Raw genomic sequence first — 20962 nt, 5'->3', positions numbered from 1 at the left:
TAAGCCCAGAGCCCGGAGTTTCACATCACGCTTGGAGGGCACTATGGTGTTGAATGCTGAGCTGTAGTCTACAAACAGCAGGGCACTATGGTGTTGAATGCGGAGCTGTAGCCTACAAACAGCATTCTCACATATGTGTTCCTTTTTTCCAGGTGGGAGAGAGCAGTGTGTATTGTAGATGCAATGGCATCATCAGTGGAGCGGTTGTTGCAGTAGGCAAACTACAATGGGTCCAAAGAAGTGTGCAGCACAGAGCAGATGTAATCTCTGATTAGCCTCTCAAAGCATTTGCTGATGATGGGAGTCACAGCAAAAGGACACCAGTCATTTAAACAAGTGATTTTTGATTTCTTGTGTACAGGCACAATGGTGGACATTTTGAAGCATGTGGGTACTACAGACAGGGAGAGGGACAGGTTGAAAATGTCCGTAAAAACACCAGCCAGTTGTTTCGCGCACGCTCTGATGACGCGGCCCGGAATGCCGTCTGGACCCGCGGCTTTACGGATGTTCACCCGACGGAAGGATCGGGTTACATCCGCAACAGAGACGGAGAGTGAACCATACTCTGTAGCGTCGGCCACGAGTGCTCTCTCTGCAAGGGCGGTGTTATTGTCCTCGAAAAGAGCATAAAATGTATTAAGCTCATCCGGGAGAGAACTCTGGTTCATGGCAGAGTTTTTATTCCCTTTGTAGTCCGTGATGATGTTAATTCTCTGCCACATACTTCTAGAGTTGGTGGTGTTGAACTGTCAATCTTGTGCCTGTACTGGCATTTGGCTGCTCTGATAGTGTTACGGAGGGCATAACTGGCTTGTTCATGCTCCTCCGCATTCCCGGAATTAGAAGCGAAGGTCCGCGCATTAAGTGCCACGCGAACATCGCCGTTAACCCATGGTTTCTGGTTGGGGTAGATCCGTATTTTTTTGGTCGGAACAACGTCGTCTACGCACTTCCAGATGAAACACATTACGCTATCAGCGTAAACCTCGATGTCGTCATCAGAGGCGGAACATCTCCCAGTCCGCGTGATCAAAACAGTCTTGTAGCATAGAGTCTGATTGGTCAGACAAGCACTGGATCGTTCTGAGGGTGGGTGCTTCCTGTTTCAGTTTCTGCCTGTAAGAGGGCAGAAGCAGAACGGAAGAGTTGTCTGATTTGCAAAATGGTGGGCAGGGGAGGGATTTGTAGCCATCCCGGAAAGGAGAATAGCAATGATCCAAAACCCGGTCCCCTCGTGTATTGAAGCTGATGTGTTGGTGGTATTTTGGTGCGATTGTTTTAAAATTGGCTTTGTTAAAGTCCCCGGTAACAATGAACACAAACCTCAGGGTGTGCAGTTTCCTGCTCAATTATACTCCCATACAGTTCCTTGAGTGCCCGGTCTGTGTCGGCTTGTGGGGGGGATGTACACAGCTGTGATAATGACAACTGTGAATTCCCTCGGTAGCCAGAATGGTCGACACAGAAGCATTAGAAATTCCAGATCATGAGAGCAAAAAGACTTGATAAAATGTACGTTCCTCTGATCTTACCATGATTTGTTGATCATAAAACATACACCACCACCTCTGCTTTTACCTGAGAGGTCTTTCGATCTGTCCGCTCGGTGCACGAAGAAACCCGCGGGTTCGATGGCCGAGTCTGGAATCTCTGCAGACATCCAGGTTTCCGTAAGGCAGATAACGCAGCAGTCCCTCGTCTCTTGTTGGAAAGAGATCCGCACTCTCAGCTCACAGAGCTTGTTGTCCAGAGACTGAACATTTGCCAGTAGTATACGGGGGTCGATTTGCACGATGTCTTAGGGGGCTTTCACACTAGCACTTTTGGTGCGCACCCCGGTTCGAATGACGTCAGAGTTCGGTTCGTTTGGATGATGTGAACGCTGTCTTCCGAACTCGGGTGCGCACCCGCGAACCGTACTCGGGTCCGCTTAAAAAGGTGGTCTGGGGTACGGTTCATGTGAACTCCAGTACGGTTCGCTGCTGATATGAACGCAATCGAACCAAACCGCGGAAGTGAACCACTATTGATGACGTATAATGTGGTCGTCAGTCTCACACGCGTCACTTTTAAAATGAACGGAAAGAGTTTACTTTTGTGCGTGCGTGCGTGTGTGTGTATACACTTACCTTGACGAAAAGCGGGATTGACGCACGCACTGCAAGCAGAGAGATGATTTCTGCTTGCCTTTGCAAAAATTGTCTTCGGCAGACAGCCCGCTGTCTTTTGAACGATTTCAGTATTTTTGCGGCAGACAGACGCAGTGTGTTTCTGTATCTTGATGTTGAAAACAAAACCAAAGGTTAAAAAAAAGAAGAACAAATGTGAACCGAGCAAGTCTATTCATTGAATTTTGACGCCTTTTCATTTCGCGGTTATCAAGCAACACGATTACGCACCAGCTGCAGCTTGATGACGCAAGCGTACCGCGGTTCGGATACAAATATATAATGTGAACACAGTCCATCGGGGGCAGGGGGGAGGGGGGAGCAATCGAACTTGGGTTCGGAACAGGCAATCGAACCAAGTGTGAAAGCCCCCTTACACTGATAAGAACGCCGGCTCTTTATACCCTTTTCCTTCTGCGTTTCCGCGGCCGGGCAGCCCAGACAGAGGGCTCCACTGGCATGTTTGTAAACAGCGGGTCAGCATTAAGGAATTTGAAGTCCGGTTTTCGGTCTGTAATTGCAGAACCAATGTCCAAATGTATTTATCTGTCATATTCAATAAGGCAGACAACATCCAAGACAAAAAAACTAAAAACTGTAAACAAAACAAACAATAAACTGCAGTGTTGTGTCGGAGCTCGCAACGCAGCAGCCATACTCAGCGTCATCTTGAGTCCAATATCCCATCTTGAGTACAACGATAAGTAAGCATCTACAATTAAAATGTCTCAAACAGATTAAAGATAAATTAGGAAGAGTCGTTATTGTTTTAGCAGAAATTCAGGGGCAAAGTCTGATATTGGCTAATATTTACGCACCTATCGCTCATGATCAGGGCTTTTTTTTTATAGATCTTGAAGGGATGTTGCAAGCCGCTGGCACCCCTCATGATATAATATTGTAAGGAGACATTAATCTATTGATGGACTCAGTCCTTGATCATAAAAGTGTGTAAGCCCCTAGAGCAACACTGACAGGCTGTGTAAAAATCTTGGCCTTACAGATATTTGGAGACTTTTGAACCCATCTGGTAGGGTTTGTTATCAGTCCATAAGATTTCTTCTAGAATAGATTTATATATATTTATTAAGTCCCTCATTTCACCTGTTGTTGATTGCTCAATTGGAAATTTAGTCTCAGATCACACCCTGGTGAGTTTAGAGGTGTTGCCACATACGGAGAAAAAGAAAATCATATTGTTGGGCTTTAATGTATCCCTTTTACAAAATCCTGAATTCCAACAAATATTAAAGGCTGAAATTAATGTTTATATGAAGACCAACTGGTACTCAGTATCCTCTGTGGGCATGGCTTTGGAGGAGGTTCTTAGGGGTCGGATCATACAGTATGCCTCATTCATCAAAACAAATTGAAAGCATGAGAACTCGTGGAGTGTAAAAGTGCAGAGGCCAGCTGAAGCACCGAATTTCATCTGATGGCCTCAGAGAACTGACCCGACTGAAATACAGATATAATACTATCTTGACACGTAAGGTGGAGTTTTGGCTATTCAGGGCAAGACAGTCATACTTTGAGTTGGAGGACAAGGCAGGGAAACTTTGGCTAGATATTTGAAGCGGAGAGTTTTTTTCTACCATTCCCTCATTGAAATCTGCCAGTGATTACATTTTTACCTCGTCCATTGATATTAATAATGCTTTTAAAGAATTCTATCTTGATCTCTATAGCTCCACGCCTTCGACTACTGATGAAGATATTATACATTTTGTGGAACAATTAGAACTCCCTAAACTGACAACTAAGCAAAAAAATTCTCTTGATTCTGAGATAACCTTGGAGGAGAGCTTGGTGAGGTAATTAAGGACTTGAGGCCATTTCAGATTATTTTACTCTGGATAGGGGCACCCGGCAGGGTTTCCCTCTTTCCCCATTATTGTTCTGTCTTGCCCTAGAACCATTAGCAGCTGCGATAAGAAAGAAAGATGATTTCCCAGGGGTGGTGGAGGGAGGTATGGTGCATAAGCTTTTGCTTTACGCGGATGATATTTTATTCTTCATCTCCGACCACACTAGATCTATGCCTTGCCTCCACAGAATTATTAATTCCTTTTCTAAATTCTCAGGAGTCAATTGGTCTAAATCTGAAGCTTTGGTGTTGACAGCGTACTGCCAAGTAATGGCTTTTCAGCTGGGTGCCTTCCAGTGGCCCAAACAGGGCATTAAGTATTTGGCCATTTTATTCCCACCAAATTTGTGTGAATTAGTTAAGAGTTAATTTGACCCCTTAATAAAAAGGCTTTCGAGCTATGTGGGCAGGTGGGCTTCATTACATTTATCTATGATTAGGAAGGTTAATGTTATTAAAATGAATTGTATTCCAAACTTCAACTACCTGCTACAATCTCTCCCTGTAGATGTCCCCCTCTCTTATTTCAAGCAATTTGACAGCATAGCAAGGTTCTTAATTTGGAATGGTAAGGTGTCCCAGATTACATTTCAATAAGTTACATAAGCAGACTGACAAAGGTGGGCTAGGCCTACCCAAGATTTTGTTTTATTATTATGCATTTGGTCTCAGACATTTGGCTCATTGGTCGCTTCCACCTGAGAATGCCCCCTCCCTGGTTTTGTATTGAACAGGAAGTTCTTGCCCCTATTTCGCCCTTGCAAAGCCTATCACACTAATCGGAGAAGTTACACCCAGTTATCTCTATCTGCACTCGGTACGTACAACAGTGTCCAGAGTGTTTAATTCGGACATTTATTTAAATGTTGCCTCAAGCCTATGGCTGAACCCTAAATTATATATTAATATGTCCCCTTTCTGCTAGTCAGAGTGGATTATGAGGGTGGTTAATTCGCTAAGTGACCTATATGAGAGTGGAGTGTAGAGATCCATTCAAAATATGGTTCAACATTTTAGTACTCCCAGATCTCAGTTCTTTCTCAGGTATTTACAGCTATGCCACCTGCTCTGTACTATATTTGGGAGTAGATACTATGGAAGTGTTGATTACTTTTTTGGAAAAGGTCATGAGGCATCAGTGTATTATTCCCTGTTAATTCAGAGTCTGGGGTACAGAGCTTCAAGTTCTCTCGAGATTATGGGAGAAAGAGGTTGGAAAGAGGTTGTCAGGAGGGTGCTCCTGATGCAGTTTAAGATTTTAGAGTCTACTGGACCCCCTCTAGATTGTATAGGCTTGGTCTTGAAGACACACCCACCTGCTGGTGATGCCACTTATAAGACGGGGACACAACCCATGTTTTTTGGGGATGTGTTAAGATCCAAGAATTTTGGTTGAGGGTTCAGAGCTTTATGTGTGACCTATTGAACACTCAATTTTAATTTTGCCCCAGACTGTGTATCTTTGAGATGGAGTGGTTAATAATATTGGGGATATTCATTTAAAAAGTTGGGTCATACCCGGAGTTACGACTGGCAGACAAATCATCCTCAGGAGGTGGAAGTCGGCCGTTTCGGGAGTGGTGTGGGGAGATGGGCGGGGTGGCAGCATTCAAGTAGGTGATTTTAGAAGGCTGGGAAAATGGGATTTGTTTGATAGGAAGTGGGGTGGATATTTGACTTTTTTTGGAGGCTTCTCAGGGAGGGGCAGTGAAGAGGGATTTCTAGTTTGATGTGTATGTGCATTCTTGTTTTTTGAAAAAATGTTCAGGGTGAGGGGTTTAATGTCTATAATTGATTCCGTATTTTATGTTGTGTTTGTTTGTCTTATGAATGGAAACAATAAAAATAGTTAATAACAAAAAAATTATATAAATAAGACAGCATGGTTCCCCTGGTATAAACCAGATTAAACATTCAAATTTAGATAGGGTTGTAAAAAAAAAAAAAAAACACTGTCCTCTAGCCATCTAGAGGCCCCAGTAGATAAAAATCATTACAGGGACCCTCCCTGTCCAGTAAGGCAGAAACTTACAGCTGCGCCTATGCATAGCACACCCCTCAGGTTTGAGATTACCCCAGAACTCTCTCCTGTAACAATCTCATTATGTGCTGGCCGTGTTCGCTGATGTCTTCCTTGATTAGTGCTTTTCCTACATTCCAGCATGCCGAGAGTAGATTGCTGATTCTGATCTCAAGTTATAAAAAGGTCACAACTGTACCCAGGGGCAATCACAGGAGGAAACTGCATAGCAATGCTGTCCTGGTGATGTTGTGTCAGCATAGCTAACCAAATATCAGTGTAATGGTATCTGGAGGTAATGAAAAGACGCTGATCGCTGAGATAGCATTTGATGTTTATTTAAAGGTCTGAAAACTATTGAAGTATGTTTTACTAGGGATGGGCAGCTTTACTAAAATATAATATCACTGAAACAGAATACTTTTTGCTGGACATTTTGTTGGGCTGGAAACCCAGTTTATTTATTTATTTATATATATATATATATATATTAATTACATAACCATGTAGTAATGCCTGAATTAAATACTTTAAAAAAATACTTTTTTAGTGGTTCACATTGTCAAAAAATATCACATGGTTTTGGAAAAAAAACACACAATCTGTCAGTTGTCTTTGCTATAGTGAATAACAGCCAGTCTGTGGAGCTGAACTCACTCCAGCAGTCATGTCTATATTTAGTATCGTGGACTGTAACCAGAATAGGATGGCCCAGCAGAAAACCAGACTGCCTGTCAACCTCCTCTGACAGACACGTGACGCATTAGACTGTCAACATCTCTGATAAACTGGGAGAACTGTCGCTTCATGCTGACAGGGACTACAGAGCTGTTTTGTCTGGAACATACTCAGCTTTTCCCTGTGGGCTGTCACTGTTCAGAACACCAGCCTGTGGGACATTCAGTTTCCTGTGGACTCCAATAGTGTCAAGAGCCCCTATGCTAACCACTGTCTGAAACCATTACAATCAGTCAGTTCTGCTAATCCTGATAGCTGAATGTTGAAAATACATATCATAGAAGGCCAGACACCCGTGTGGAATCCAACAGTGGTGGATTAAAAAGTTCTAGCAGGGTAAAAAGTATTGCCATTAGACATGTAACATAACAAGGTTGTACAGTATTTTCTGCCTAAATAGGGAAATATGCAGAATTTTGCAGATTGAAAATAAAATATGGTGACATGTGTTCACAGCACAGTAGCTAAAACCATATTAAAATAAGCTAAAATATACAAAAGGACAAGGAGCATGGAGGGGTTGTAGAAGTTTATAAATAATGAACATTCGAATTTCCGCAAAAATCTGAGGAAAGTTTTTTCGAATTCTACAATTACATTTACTCATTTGGCAGATGCTTTTATCCAAAGCGACTTACAAAAGAGGAAAACATAAGCGAATCATCTTAAGGAGACAGTGGTACAAAAGTGCTATATTACAAAGTTTCACTAGCATCAGAATAGTTTTCAAAACATATACAAGTGCAATTTCTTTATTTTATTTATTTATTTATTTTTGACAAGTTAAGTGCTCTTGGAAGATGCGTTTTAAGTTGTTTTTTGAAGACAGAGAGTGAGTCTGCTTCACGGATGGAGTTGGGAAGGTCATTCTACCAACGTGGTATGATGAATCTGAAAGTCTGAGAAAGTGTTTAGGTGCCTCTGTGTTGGTACAACAAGGCGATGTTCCTTAGCCAACCGCAGGCCTTTTTTAGGTATGTTGGAGCAGACCAAGTGACTGTTCTGTATGCCAGCATCAGAGCCTTGAATTTGATACGTGCATCAACCAGTAGCCAGTGGAGAGAGACAAGGAGTGGTGTAACATGCGCTCTCTTTGGTTCATTAAAGACCAGTTATGCTGCTGCATTCTGGATAATTTCACAAAAGACGTGGCTGAAAAGATTTGTTCATTCGGAAGATAACATTTTATGTGTTGTGCTGTAGATTAAAAAGAACCAGCTCATAAGACTAATTAGTTTGGGAATCAGACAACTCTGGTCATGTTGTAAGTTTCATTCTGTAGATTTAAAAGAATCGGCTCATTAGAGTCAATCATTCGGGAATCTGACTACACTGGTCGTGATGTATGTTTTGCAGTGTAGATTCAAAAGAACTTGAGAGTAATTCATTCGGGAATTAAACTACACTAGTCTCGCTGTGTGTTTCTCGTTCTAAATTGAAAAGAAACGGCTCAAACAAGTTTGTATAGGAATCGGTCTACACTGGTCGACTGTTTCATGCTGTAAATTCTAAAGAACACCTCATTAAATTAATTCATCCAAGAATCACACTAATCTGGTCACGCTGTGTTTTGCACTGTAGATTTAAAAGAAATAAGAGTCTGTCTTTCAGGCATCATATTACACCGGCTGTGCTGTATGTTTCGTGCTCTAATCGTTAACTGAACCAAAAGACATGAACATCATTCAGTTCCAGAACTGGTTCTCGGTTCCCAACTCTATTAATGGATGAGCATTGTTCAAGGCATATTGCTTGCCGCTTTCCTGGTACCTTGCAACCTTGTAAATTTGCCTTTCCGTGACACTATCTGCAAAGTTTTATATGTGGTGCTCACAGCGGTGCATGTGGCGCTTGTTTTGAAGCCCTGGAAAAGGACTTGAGACTTTGTAAAAATTTAGACTTCGTTAGTTACCTGTTGCTGAGGATGCTGCATCCCTCCCATGCCAACTTGGCCTCGCCCCTGCATTCCCATTGGGTATCGGTGAGGAGCGGGGGATCCATACGGCTGGCCTGGATAAGAGTAGGGACTGCTGCTCATTGCATACATCTGAGACCGCTTCAGGGCCATCAGGTCCATAGGTGAAACCTATTGAGCATGACACTTACATGACAAACTAGCAATAGTAATTTGCAATGTACAGCAGTCTGTGTGAACACATTCATATAACTCTTATGCCTCGCCAGACTGGAATACAAATAGCAATCATAAGGTTGAGTGGTTTAGTAAATGGAGAGATTCGGGGCAACGTGCCACTGACTGATGGGGGGAGGACGGGGTTAGGTTTTCTCTCAAGTGTCCCATTTGTGCCAGAAAGACTGAGAGCCATCCAAGCTAATCTTCTCATGTCACTGCCAAATTCAGGCCAACTGAAGCGGCACTTACAGAAAATGTGAGCAATTTGAGAAAGCCTGGGAGGGCACTATAAATGAACAGTTTAAGCGTCAGCAGTCATGCCAGAGTTCTTTGCAGTCGCGAACGCACACATTTTCTCTGCCTAGACAACTATATTGTCAAATTAAAATTATTTTATGAGCAGACATGCTCTAGTTTAGAGTAAAATTAGTTTGTGTACCATTAGGCAAAACATAAAGAATTTGTAATGGAATAAAATTGAGAAAAAAATTAAAAATTGGCTATGACCTTGGAGTTTTCAGGTCATTCTTAGTAGTGATGAGCCAACGATTATAGCCTTAAGGCCATTCCTCCACTAATTTATTTGTAACAGATTTCATCAATGCACTATTTGCAAGTCCATTTAAGTAATTAGTTACAAGAGGTTGTGCTATATTTTAAATAATCTAGTCAAGGCTATTGGGTGTTCTAAGGCACAAAATGCAGCGGTATATGTAAAATATTTACAGTGGGGTTCAAAAGCCTAAAACCAAATTGGTTAAGTAGTAGAATAGAATAGATTTCGGAATATCGCAAACCAAAACAAATGACTAACCACATCAAGGCAAAACTCAATACTAAACATATGCCAGTATATATCGTGGCAACGATATAAAGAGTCAATTGATAGAGACTTTGCTACAGTATATCATATATATCGTGATATGTAAATATCCATGTGCGTGGTGTATGCATATCTATCAGCAGGCAGGGCTTCACGTAAGAAATGGAGAGACGTGGACTAGGTTTTTCAGGCATTGAAAATTTCAATGAAATTCAGAAAATTCAGTGACATTCATCTTGCATCCAGTGCATCATAAGCACTAAATTAGCTTCTCATCTGACACGCACATCTTTGTTTTATGTGAGTGTTGCACTCTTAAATCTCTGGAGCATGCAAAAGTGCAAGAGTGCAGCAGCCTTTGTGATAGTTGTGCTCCAGAGACAGGAGAGTGCAGAGTGGGATCACTCCTGGCAAAGAAAACAGCAAGACAGCCAAACAGTCCAACCACCGACGAGGAAAACAGCTACAACACTGTTTTGTGCCAAAATAAAGGGTTTTTAAACTAAACATTATCACCTTCAATAAAACTCTGTTAAAATGATATTAGATATTAGGAAACAAACCAGCCATGTTTGCCTTCAGATATTCATATGTTCTCTATTGAGATGACAGGCCCAGACAGAATCTATGCGTGCAGAACTCTAGAGAAAACTTTGCTGAATTGCAACATCTGATATTTACAAAAGTTCAACATTAACCACCACTTGTATGTTTGTAAATTAAATATTTTGGCTAATTTGATGATTCTTTCAGCTACCAACAAGAGTGTAGAAGTCTCAGCTTCATTTAACTAAATTTACTATATTAAAATCCCTCAGCAGAATTCTGCAGATTTTCCTTCAAAATTTGCACAGAAAATGTGAAAAAAGCCTGCAGATACCTTCTGGGCCATGACTTACATTTTCGGCGTTGGCACAGCCATTGACAAGGGGAAAAAAAAAATGGTACTCCATGTCAAAAAGGTGGCTCATCCCATGTTTATAGGGTTCGAACAGGGTCCTTGAAGTGATTAAGGTGCTTTAATTTAGCTTTTAGAAATGTAAGTTATGGAATACCTGGAAAATCGCATTGTTTGCTTGAAAAGTGCTTGAGAATAAACCAGGACATTTATTTGGTGTAATAGGAGTCCATCAAAGATTTAAAGAATCCACTTTTATTGAATAATTAATTAATATAATATCTTTTTATATCCTATTTGTTTTTTACAATCAGTTGTTGATCAAAAAGTAAAAAGAAATGGATGTAATAAAGAAACCGAGAAACTCTCTATTTAAATGTTCAACACACTCTCACGCCGAAATCATAAGGATTCGTATGACTTTTCTAAATTTTGCTAATTCGTATGATATCGAGCTACTGCACTCGTCTGAATTCCTACGACTTTCACTACAGCCAATGACTGGTCATCGTTTCCATTAAAGTAATCTTGGAGAAAACGTTACAATGACTCACCGAGGTGCGTAGCCTCGGTGAGTCTCCAATCCGCAAAGTATAAATCAGCCTTAAGTTTGAAAAACCCCACAGGATAACTAGCTTTTAACTAACTAGTCTTTTCATCCTGTATTGTGTGTGTTGCACATTTCATGTGGGATTCCAGTATCTCACAGAGATGGACATTTAACCAATGTGTCATAAGAAGGTTTTATATCCAGTCAGTCAATGTATTTTACTGGAGCAGCTCTCATCAGTTTTGTGGTCTGGGTGTGACCCAAATACTGCACTTTTTTATTGAAAATAAAAAGCATTCAGAGCCGATGTTGATTTAATATGATTGGAGTTTATTAAATAATGTCAAAATTTGGTGTAACGGAAGTCACCATTGTTAATATTTGTTTCAGTCACTGAAACTATGATTACAGGTATATTGTGTTATCGCAAGAACAGAAAATGGGCTTGATTTTGGTTACTCATTCAGGACAATCGAGTGTCATTGTTTTGGTAATAAAATTTGTAATACAAAATTTTTATATTTTAATAAATAACTGAAATGTCTGTTTTTAGCCGTTTTTCACATCATATCTGTAACAATGTATTGACCAATCAGCATCCAAAACAGGTTTATAAAATATGACAGTAATATGTAACAATTTCTGTGCAAATAATTTTACAGTTAAATTTCACAATGCAGAGACTTGTGAAACTGGTGAAAAACACTGCATTCTGCTAATGAAATGCAATGTATGAATTTACCAGTTTGAATAGCATCCATTTGGTCAAACCACTTCCACTTTTCCTTGATGGTTCTGTAGTCACTTTTAAAAAAAATTTTACTTTTTCCTACACTGTTGGTAGGTCCAGTGGTAGCCGTGTGCAGCCAACAGTTGAGACACTTCCTGTGGGACTTTTTGTTTCACTCATCGCTAACGAATGGACCATCTGCACCTTGTTTATTGACTACGGCGTGGTCTTGCGCATAGCAATTAATTTTTCACAATTCGAAAGTCTTTAGATGTTTTGTGAGGGAGGCTAGAAAATCGGCTGCTCGGGTGGAATTTAACAGGTCGTTCCACCAGTGAAGAACAGTTCAATTGAACGTCCGGGAGTGTGATTTTGTACCACTGAGAGATGGCACCACTCACCCGCTGATCGTAAGCTTCTGGAGGGCACACAGACTTGAAGTAGCGAGTATAAACAGGGGGGTGCAGAGCCTGTGGTTGTTCTGTAAGCAAGCATCAATGACTTGAACTCGATGCAAGCAAACATTGGCAACCAGTGCAATGTAACTAGTTTACCAGATCTTATGTTTGTAAGCACTAGATGTAACATGTCTCTTGCCAAGGCACAGTGCTAAGAAAAAGAATTTACCCCCTTCCTGATTTCTTCTATTTTTGTGTATTTTTCATACTAAATTGTTTTAGATCTTAAAACGAGATAACTTAATACAAAGGCAAACTGAATAAACACAAAATACAGTTTTCAAATATATATAAGTTGCCAACTTTAGCAACAACAACTGCAACCAAATGCTTCCGATAACTGGACATCAGTCTTTCACAAAACTGTGGTGGATTTTTGGCCTTTCTTCTTTGCAGAACAACTTTAGTTCAGCCACATTGGAGGGTTTTCGAGCATGATCTGTCCATTTAAGGTCCTCCACAGCATCTCAATCGGGTTCAAGTCAGGACTTTGTCTAGGCCACTCCGAAAATTTAATTTAGCTTCTTTTGAGTCATTCAGAGGTGGACTTAAACAAATGCTTTGGATCATTGCCATAATGCCGCATAATCCAGTTTCACTTGAGCTTCAAATTACGGAGTAATGACCGGATTCTCCTTTAGGATTTTCTAGTAAAGAGCCGAATTCATGTTTCTCTGAATTTTTGCAAGTATCCCCACACCATCACACCAACACCACCATGCTTGACCATATGTATGATGTTCTTTTTGTGGAATTCTGTGTTTGATTTACGAAAGATGTAACAGGACCCATGTATTCTCAACAGTTCTACTTTCGACTCAAAAGGTTTGAGGATCATCAAGGTGCGTTTTGCCAAATTCAGACAAGCCTTAATGTCCATTTGGGTTAGCAGTGGTTTTCGTCTCGCCACTCTTCCATGGATGCCAATTATAACCAGTGTCTTTCTGATAATGGAGCCATAAATAGTGACCTTTACTGATGTAAGAAAAGCATGCAGTTACTTGAATGTTGTCCTTGTCTTTTTTGTGACTTCCTGGATGAGTCGACGCGCTGCCCTTGGAGGAATTTACTTGAAATTCAGTATCGGAGGGCAGGGCCGGGTTGTGATAATACACACCCGGTCCCTTATCAGGCTAATCAAGCCTCCGAGAGGGATAAAGGCCACCTGCGGAGGATTGTGTGGGAGAAAGAGATAGTTTACGGACATGTCCATCGTGTGTGTTTGTCTTTTGTTTGAGATTGAAATTAAACTATTATTTATATTGAAAGTCGGTTCTCGCCTCCTCCTTTCCATTGAACTGCTTTACAGAGATATACACAAAAACAGAATAAATCAGGATGGGGCAATACTTTTTTACAGCACTATAGATCTAAGACCCTCTCAGTGTCTTTTAAAAAACATTCTGGAGGAATGGCATGAGGGGTGTCAGGTGTCTTGACTAAGCAGGCGTTAGGATTACCCTGGGCATTACAACACAAATGTTCTTGGTGTGCCACAATGAAAGCTGGCAATGAGAGTGAGCACATGGCTAATCTGCATGTAAGAAGGTCAGGACTGCTCATCCATACAGAAAGGGGCAAACAGCCAAAAAGCATCTGATCACATGGAATGCTGAAATGGAGATGGTAGGAAGGCTAAGCCTGTTGCTTATACAATAGGGTTGTGCCGATGGACGATATCATCGTCCATCGTGATGGCTGACCAACATCACGATGTAGAGCCACCATCGTGATGCCACGCCCCCTTTTGCGAGTCTTGCTAGTGTGACTCTCTAATCCTAGTCTCTTCTATAGTTAACCTAAAAACTTTGCAGGGATTGCTCTGTAAATTAAATTGAGAATATAACTAACGCATATATGCTATTTTAAATACTGTAGTATATGCCAGAGACGTGACGTGTTAGTCTGTGAAAATACCGTGTCAGGCAGGCTACACAAATATTGATCTTGACATTGTTAGCTTCTTGTCTTTTTTTTTACATGTCTTACACTGTACATTTAGATTAAAATATTTTATGTTGTAGGCTACAAGACAATAGCCTTTATTAATTAATTATTAGTAGTTGTAGTGTCTCAGAAAATCTTGCTCATTGTCACATAGCTCTTGTATACACTGAAGCGGCAGTTTAAGATAAACCCAGACCAGCGAACGTCAAATAACTTTTGTTTTATTAAAAGTTAATACTTTTAAAGAAAAATTTCCTTGGCCATAAATCCATAATGTCAAATCAAATGAAAGAAACAAGGTGAATATGAATAACACACATTTATTAAAACACAGAAGAACAACAAATAAAGAACAAGAAAACGGGAACAACACTCAGACCGAAACTCGGCATTAACATTTTACTTATAATTAGCAGCGCAAATAACTTCAGCACAGGCTACAAAATAAATTGTTATTGAAATATTGTAAAGTGGTCATATGAACTACACAAATGAACGTTTAAAAAATAATATGCAAAATCGAATAGCTCCGCAACGGATGGCGAAAAATGCGTAAAGAAGTCTAATATCTTTCACCATAGACCATGTTTAAATTTCGATGTTTCTGGCCAGAAATACCAACATATTCACTTTATCTGGTTTTAATAAGCTGCGGATTGGAGTAACTACACTACCCGCTGTGCTGAAGACCCGCGCTGATGGAGTGCTGGTAGCACATATGCACAGATATTTCCATGCTAATCTTGCCATGAACGGAAAGCTTTTGTCGTTCGTTTTCCACCAAGTCAGCGGGTCCTCTTCCCCATCAATGGCCATTTCCTGCAGGTACATGGTCATTTCTGCCTCGACCTTTTGCTCATCAGTGAGTAAAATAACGAAATTATCTCTGTAAAGAGATATATTAAAATAAAAAGTGCACAACTCTTCTTAAGTGAAAGCTAAAAAAAAAAAAATGCTTCACATGTCGTGCAACTTACTGATAAAGCGACGACGAGTCATTAGTTGGGTTAGTAAAATAACGAAATTATAATTTTTTATATAAAAAATGCTCATGCTACTCTCCGTGATCCATGCACAACTTTCCATGCGCCCCATTGAGAGCGAGAACCACTAATCGCAAGCGCGAGGAGTTTATCTCACATGTCTTCAGCTGACAGCTTCATTGAATTCTACCCACTAAACACCAGTGTCATGTACAACAGAAAAGAGAAGACTCAGGGGTACAGGAATTATGGGAAGAATTGCAAAGAAAATGCCACTTTTGAAACAGAAAATCAAAACGAAAATGTTAGAGTGGGCAAAGAAACACAGACATTGGACAACAGATAATTGAAAAAGAGTGTTATGGATCTTAACCCCATTGGGCATTTGTGGGATCAGCTAGACTGTAAAGTTCAAGTAGTTTAAGAAGTTCTGAAAAAAACATTTAAATTGTAGTAGTCATTTTTCAAGTTATTAATGTCCTGACTATACATTGTGATCAGTTGAATGCCACTTTGGTGAAGTGAATAAAAGTACCAATTTCTTTCCATAATAGCATAATCTGTACATTATTCCAAACTTTTGGCCGCCTGTTTTCCTATCAGCCTATCAGAAGCTAATTGGCTAATTGCTTAAAGGCTTGGCATCATTTTCTGGAATTTTCCAAGCAGCTTAAAGGCACAGATAACTTGTATGTACACTTCTGACCCACTGGAATGTGATATAGTCAACTAAATGTGAAACAGGTTTAAATAATATAATTTTCTAACTATTATTTCATATGTTAAGCTTTATATGGTTATGCTTTATTCTTTGTATAAAAGGACTTAGGGCTGTCAAATAAAATTTGAAATATTTCTAATATTCATAAAAAATAAGAAACAAATTAAAATGCTAAAACTGTGCATTTGAATGATGAATGTGTTTCAAGCACTGGCGATGACTTCAGATCGATCACATTCTTGTGCTAAAAAAAATCTAGACACAATGCAACAAATACGGTGTAACAGAAAGCAAGTGTCTCAAGACGCTTTTTAAAGTTCTTTTTAATTAGACACAACATCTAAAAACAGCGCTCCTCCATGAGATGCTGAATAAACAAAAACAAAGCGAAACAAAGACATTAGTCTAGCACACATTTACAGTACATAGAAAAACAAGCTGATGGTTGCAAAAGTGTTTTGTGTGAACAGCCCCTTACATTTGGAGGAGGTACTTGGCCGTTGCGTCTTGCTCTCTTATAAGTATTTCTCAGATTAAGCTGTGAGTTTTTTACATTTGTCAGGAAAGATGTTCAACTTGGAAATGTGTGTCTAGAGATCCTCACGTTTGATTCCATTCTATTCTTTTCCATCTGTTTGAACAACCCCTGGCCTGTGCTCATATTCTGAGCTGCTTCACCAATGAGTTCATTCAAAAACCACTGATATCTGGGAATATTGCTACCCTACATCCAACTGTACTGAATAAAAATGTGGTATTTCGCTGTTATTTTGAATATTGATTATGGGGTTGTATACAGTGGCATCAGCTCAAGTGTAACAGCATGTGAACTGCCTATTGAAGAGTTTAAAACCCACATTTTACATAACATTTAAAAATATGGGCTGACTAAAACTTTTTTTGTATTTATGTTATGCACATTAGTTGAAAATGAAATGCTCTTTTTTAACAGCAATGAATGTTCTTTGCAATAATATAATACAGTACTGTATGGTTTATGTATACAATGTATCCTCTAGTGGACAAACGAAAATTGTCTGACTTTAAATGAAATGAAGTTCAAATTAAATTGGAATTTTGAAAATATTTAAGGTAAAAAATGTAATTTAGTTAATCTGCCCAACTGACAGCCCTAAAACGGCTGTTGAACAAAAGCATTAATTAATTGCCATTCATTGCTATAACTGCATGGTTGCCCTACATCACAAAACAAATAAAATTACCTGGTTATTAGGTGGTTGGGAAAAAGAAAATATTGATATTTTACTCTGTGTGGCTCAAAAGCATTGATTAAATTAGATACATAACGTTTGTTAAGACATATTATAATGTTGGTCTGACAAAACATTGTCTGAAAGTTTCAACAAACGTTCAAATGGTACTGTCACTTTAAGAACTGTTTTTTTTTTTTTACCACAACTGTGCTGTGTTTGAATTAATCTGACTTTAAATAACTGAACAGGTATTAAAGGAGACTTAAATCTATGAAAATCGATTACGTAGACCTTAACTTTAAAAGATTATTGTACAAGGTGGCCGCGCCAAAACAAAATTGCTTGTCATAATCCGCCCCTCAATTGCTTATGTTAAGAAAACTAAGATAATAAAGATCAAATTAAATTAATTAAATTAATCTGTGAAATGCCAGGTTACAGTAAATAATTGTGACTACATTCATTGCTGCAGGTTAAATTAATGAAGTATGTTCAGTCAGACGGGGCGCAATTGCGCTAACAATGCTAATCATATGCGCTAAGCACTGTCTTGTCTTTTTTTGACAAAACAGTTCTTTCCACACAGTTCAAAAACGAAAACTATTTTATCTGAAAAAATAACTCAACGACACGATGTCTTTATTCTGCGACCCTTGATCTTACGAAGAAAACTCGTTCGTTCGTTTTATTTAGCAGCAGCGCAATGCTAGAATGTTCCATCATTTTAACGTTTCGAGCTATGTTTAGATAAGCGCTTATTTATTCTAAAGCATGACACTGGCTGTTTGTTTTTCAACATTACACTCTTGATGAATATAACCAGCCCAAAACATCTGAACGGGCGTTTTTAGGAATCGCTTTGGGCTAAGATGAAGTGTGTCGGCGCAGGCTGACTGATGCTAACACCGTTAGCACAGTCACCTTGGACATAACTTGACATGTTGTGCTGACTGTCAATTCACACACAAACAATACACAAGCCCAAAGTCTGAATATTATTAGATTACACTGTGCAGATCCAAACTGCTTGTGCTATTTCATAATCACAATGATTTTGCTAAATATAAAAAGTACTCCACTGAAGGCTAATATGACCAGCATCAGGCCACAGCTAGATCTGCTTGAAAAAATTTATACATACACACAAGACAATAGTCGAACATTCACCTGGGCTCTGCTATTGCCGTTATTCCCAGGGCTCATAACAGGGTGGTTTCTTTGTTGTGCTCCCCAACTGTGGCCGGCAGCAGGGCTGTATAGAGAGCTCATGTCTTTGCCCATACCCATACTGGACTGCTGCTGTGGGTTACTGTAATCTTGATAACCGCTGCCGTATCCGCGCATCATCGGACTCGGAGATGTCAGAAGCTGGTTTAGGGTAGGTGTAGCTCCAGAAGGGTGCTGTTGGTTTTGTCCTGGAAACCTCTGAAAGCCACCAACACTGGCTCCGGGGGCTGGGGTAGAAGAGGCCATAGCAGTCTTTCCATGACTAGCAGCAGCAGTAGGCGAGTTGGTACCTGGGCCCATCATGTTCCCCTGTCGTGATGGGCTCATCATACCGTATCCAGCACCACCGTACCCCGGCCGGAAGTTGGGATAGTGGTTGTATGGAGTGTTATGGTACCCTTCGTGGGAGTTTTGCACTTGATCCATGTTGCCCTGTGCCGAATGCATTAAAGCCGTCTCAGAGCTTTGTTGTCCGCCATGTTGATCAAAGCAAGGCCCTCCTCTTCCATTCCCGTAATAATGATTAAACTCAGAAACTGGGTTGGTCCCACTTTGGGACGCGTTGCCGCCGCCGCTGCTGTTGTTGTTGTTGTTGCTGCTGCTGCTGCTGCTCCTGCTGCTCCTTGGTCCAAAGTTGGAGTGCTCGTACCTGCTGCCCATCCGATCCCCCCCGGTTTTGCGCGACCGATCGTCCTCGTCACTTTTATTCAGCAAACGCGCATGAAGCTCGACCTGATTCTCCAAAGCGTTTTCTTTTTCTCCATGCTGTCGATTGCCCAAATATCCGCGCACGAGTGTCGGGTTGTTGATGTTGTTGTTGTTATTGTGGGCGGCTCGCTGGTGGTGGTGCTGTGGGTGCTGATGGAATGGTTGCGACTGTTGCTGAGGAGGTGAGCTATGATAAGGCGAAGGAGGGGGATCTCCGTTTCCAACATTTTTCACTTGATGATTCGCAACCAGATTCGTTTCCATGCTCCAAGTCGAGCTTAAATAGGAGGAACTGGCTGTAGGTTTATTTCCAACGTATGCGTTTGCGCCTTAGGCACATACTGAAGACGCTTTAAATGAAACGCTCATCATCGTTTCATTTAATGGATGGAGCATTTGCCACCGCTACCATGTCAGTGGATGGTCCTGTTAGTGCAAGTTTTGAAAACAATATTAAGGCATTGAAACAAGTCAGTGGGAGATGACTAAAGGCGTATATACTGTATCTGGGGATATCGATGTTTGTGCGAAAGAAACACTCCAATATTTTTACATAAATTAAAATAGTTTTATTGGTAAAGGCAACGTTTTCTTTCCCACAGAGGCAAGCGTGAATGTGTTCAGATGCATAAAAACACCCTTGCTGGAGCCCCTCTGCTCCAGCATGGCATTAGCAAACATCTCCTCCAGCACTCACTGCTCTGCGCTGAGTCTGCTGGAAAATAAGGTCTGGATGCTTGAGGATTTGTACATTCCATTTTAAATGGGCTACTATTAAAATTTATTTGATTGATATGTAAAATATATATTTGTATAATTTATGTTATTTAAATTAAACAAAATACTAATAAATTAAATCAATAGATTAAACTGTGCTCGCTTGGCCATTTAACAAAAGTCTTAAGCCATCTTTACAATGTAAATGTGGCAGAGAAGCTGCACCTAAAGTGGCATTTAGGTGTATTTACAGAGACTATTTAATGCTGCTTAGAGCAGGCATTAATCCATTTACACAGCAGAAATGTATAAATAAAACTATGAGATTAAGTTTTAAATGTAGAATTACATATATAGAAATAAGAAATGAACAAAAATATGAAATTATAGGCCAATTTCAACATAAAATGTTAAGGCTGCTCTGATGCTGCATTTAATTTACACAGAAACAAAGCAGCATCTGAATTGCCTTTGATACTAGGGGCTGAGGTGGGTCAGAGCAGGCAATAAAGTACAAGAGGCTGTGCTAGATTTTGGATATAATGTAGTAAGGGCTACATTGCATTGTTAATTATGATGTACTACATGTGAAGTAACTATTTACTATATATAGCACAGTTACGAGTGCCTCCTTGCTTTGCAAAAAAAAAATAAAAAAGTTAACATTACTCCGAGGAGGTTACACCATTTGACTCTACCCTACCTAGCAACCTGGCCAATTTCATTAAATTAACAAAATTAATTTAGTCCCATCCTTCCACCTGAAGATGTAGTTCCAGGCTTGAACTATATAAAATAACCGTACGTTATGGTGTGTTTTCAACTCAGAATGACCGTATTTATGAGTTGGGCACATATATGAATACCACCACAAAGTCGTAATTAGGAAACTCTGGGTTTTCTTTGAGCCCTGTCTTTCCAAGTTGAGGGATGTCGATTAAAGAATCTTGGTAGAAGCAAATTTAATAGGTTATAATTCAGATTCATGACACTTATGTACAATCCTAATATCTCCCCCCATATGTTCCATTTGGAGCAATAAATATTTAAGGGTAA

At 40.0% G+C, this 20962-nt stretch overlaps 1 protein-coding gene across 1 annotated transcript in view; it reads right to left on the bottom strand.

Annotated features, from left to right (window-relative positions):
• The window catches only part of arid1b (AT rich interactive domain 1B (SWI1-like)), a 146827-nt gene extending 127347 nt beyond the window's left edge, over positions 1-19480 (bottom strand). Inside the window, 2 exon segments of the mRNA XM_052098566.1 lie at positions 8709-8882; positions 18422-19480. Of these exon segments, the coding sequence (XP_051954526.1) occupies positions 8709-8882; positions 18422-19453 (1206 nt within the window). The 5' untranslated portion in view covers positions 19454-19480.
• Between the last annotated feature and the right edge of the window lie 1482 nt (positions 19481-20962).

The sequence above is a fragment of the Xyrauchen texanus genome, chromosome 30 (genome assembly GCF_025860055.1).
Source record: "Xyrauchen texanus isolate HMW12.3.18 chromosome 30, RBS_HiC_50CHRs, whole genome shotgun sequence".
Taxonomy (NCBI): Eukaryota; Metazoa; Chordata; class Actinopteri; order Cypriniformes; family Catostomidae; genus Xyrauchen; species Xyrauchen texanus.
Note: the sequence above shows the minus strand (reverse complement) of the source record. Positions and strands in the feature narration are given on the sequence as shown.